At 32.7% G+C, this 2,649-nt stretch overlaps 1 protein-coding gene across 1 annotated transcript in view; it reads left to right on the top strand.

Annotated features, from left to right (window-relative positions):
* Nucleotides 1-217: 217 nt before the first annotated feature.
* The window catches only part of LOC110457749 (inter-alpha-trypsin inhibitor heavy chain H3-like), a 49,909-nt gene continuing 47,477 nt past the window's right edge, over nucleotides 218-2,649 (top strand). The window contains exons 1-2 of the mRNA XM_021509131.1: nucleotides 218-375; nucleotides 1,852-2,045. Of these exons, the coding sequence (XP_021364806.1) occupies nucleotides 298-375; nucleotides 1,852-2,045 (272 nt within the window). The 5' untranslated portion in view covers nucleotides 218-297. The remainder of the gene's footprint in view (nucleotides 376-1,851; nucleotides 2,046-2,649) is intronic.

Below are 2,649 nucleotides of genomic sequence, written 5' to 3' on the forward strand. Positions count from 1 at the left end.
ACACTTTAAGTTTACAATGAAAGACTTTGTAAGTCAGTGGTCGAAGGTCAAGTGGAGACGCGAGAAACAGATGGGAGGCATTAAGACGATGTTGGTTTTCCCGTCGACTCACCGTTCACCGCCTGGTACTGAAGCTGAATTCCGTGTCAAGGTCACTGGTCTTATTTACGCATAGAATATGTATGGGCTTTCCTCGGGTTTTCCACATGATGCTTAGTGAACTTGTATTTCAAAACACCGCAGCTTGGAGGGTATAAATGTTTGACGCTCATCCATCGCCAGCAGAAAGAAACTAGTATGCAGACGTTGTGGTTTATTCAAGCATGCCTTGCGATGGCGGTCGCGGTGGTGGGCGCAATGATACTGGAGCCGCCAGTAAGTATTTATTAAGGCGATGATCAATTAATTATTCAAACATACATAATGTAGCCTTATATTACAGTTTTTACTAATAACGGGTCTATTTGCGGTGAAAAGATAGATTTTACTCGTGCATACGTTTTATTGAAAGTTAATTTGAAATGTAGGATTTCTGAGACAAAAAATATCAATCACTGAAACAATACATAAGTATACATCATATTAAAATCCTATATAATTGAGCAAACGGTAAAGGATCTGGAATGATTTGCAAATATCTGACACAGTGATATGAAATTGAAGAATCTTATAGTAGAAGAAATGCTTTCGTATTAGCCATTTAATTTTCTTTCATTCAATAAATTGTTAGTTGTACATGTATTACAAGCTACTGCCGGCATCTTGTTTATCATACATATTTGGTTATATTTCGGACTGATTCATGTTGTTATTTTTTAGCAATTACGTAGCCAAACATTGTAAATTTGTAACGTTATAAAGGGTTTCAAAGGCACTCTAATTTTGTGGTAGCTGCAACATATATGTCGTCTTCAGTCTTTAGATGATATTTTTTTACCCTTAGAACGACTTATGAATTCTAAATGGACGAAAAGGCCATATTTTTCAGAAACAAATGTTCACTTTAGCTTTATTCAGCGGCTTACACATTATAGGAATACTTTTCTTAACGTTTCTTACAGCTGAATGCGTGTAACAAAACTTATGTTTAATATGTATCATTGAAAACATGAGTCGATATCTCAAAGTCATTGAAAAATCACTGTTTCATCAACTTTCGAATTGGTTTGTGTATCTATAACTCATAAATTGCAAATCAATACAAAATCATTATTGTGGTATTAACCTGATGTTTGGAGTTGTTCTGTTGCATGCGCACCTCGAAAGACATCTTATCAAGGTTTCACTGTTCCCTTTAATCAAGATTTCAAATAATAATGAATTGTATCTCTATGTATTGGAAAGCGCTTTAGAGTGGCTTATTCTTAGCTAGATAGGGCGCTTTATCAAATTTTGTATATTTATTTATCTATTGTTTGTAATATATAAATAAGATCGATTAAATGTTTTGCACATCTAAGATTATTGCACGCGGAGGCATTGGTCCTTTCTATTATGCATCAGTTATTTGACATCTATTGCGATGCTTCTACCTCTGTTGTGACGATCATTGTAAATATTATGGAAATATGTTTCAATTGAGATTGGTATTGTCTTCGTTTATACAAGGTAAAATGATGTGTAATTGGAGAGTTTGTCATGATTCGACAGGTGAGGTTAGGTAATAACACCACCATCTCAACGTATATACTGCGAAATCAGTTAAAAATGTACTCAAGTATTCATAGAACACAGAACCTGAACTGACGTTAAAGTCGTTCATAATTTTAAAAAAGGTCAGTAAGTAAATTAGATTTAAGGGTAATTAATTCCACATTATTTAGTTTCGCATTGTTTTCCCGTATATTTCAGGTGAGATCCGGGACGCATCCCAGCGACCTCAGTGTGAAGCCGACGATCTATTATCTACACATCAAGTCCGATATCAGGTTTAGATTTGCTACGACTATTGTCACAAGCAAGATAGCTAATCGTGATGTTGAGGCACATCAGACAACTTTTAAAGTCACCCTTCCGAATGAGGCTTTTATTACTAACTTCACCCTGTAAGTACAGACAAAGTGTGCACACCAAGGCTCGTCTCATTTATGAAACAGTCTTTAAACATTAAGGTGAATGTTTGATGTTAATTTGAATGTTTTTTTCATATATATAAATGGAACACCACTGATTCATCTACATAATTGATTTCAATTATATATATAGCAAAACTATATTGAAATTATTAATAATTTATATAATAGACGTCTTTCAAAAAATATATAAATTGAAATGAAGAACCAATATAACTAATTCCAATTTTCAGGACGAGCATTTCAAGAAATTTATAACTTAAAATAAATAAATAATAATAATAAAAGCTATATATCATATAATAAATGCAATTTATCGTGACAATATACATAAATAGAATTGTTACTTATTTAAAATGTGAAAAAATGGTTCAAATATGTGTTTATTGGTAAACACTACATGCAATGTACTGTACCCCATCCTACTTAAAACATACTTTATCTAACTTCACAGAACATTCTACATTTTTTTCATAATCGACACATCGCTCTAAAAGTATATTATATTACTGCAAATAACACCCTTGATAGTATCTTATATTACTTTATATTTTTTCTTCAAAACAATACCTTACCT

Source organism: Mizuhopecten yessoensis, unplaced genomic scaffold (genome assembly GCF_002113885.1).
Source record: "Mizuhopecten yessoensis strain PY_sf001 unplaced genomic scaffold, ASM211388v2 scaffold9303, whole genome shotgun sequence".
In the NCBI taxonomy this organism is placed as follows: domain Eukaryota; kingdom Metazoa; phylum Mollusca; class Bivalvia; order Pectinida; family Pectinidae; genus Mizuhopecten; species Mizuhopecten yessoensis.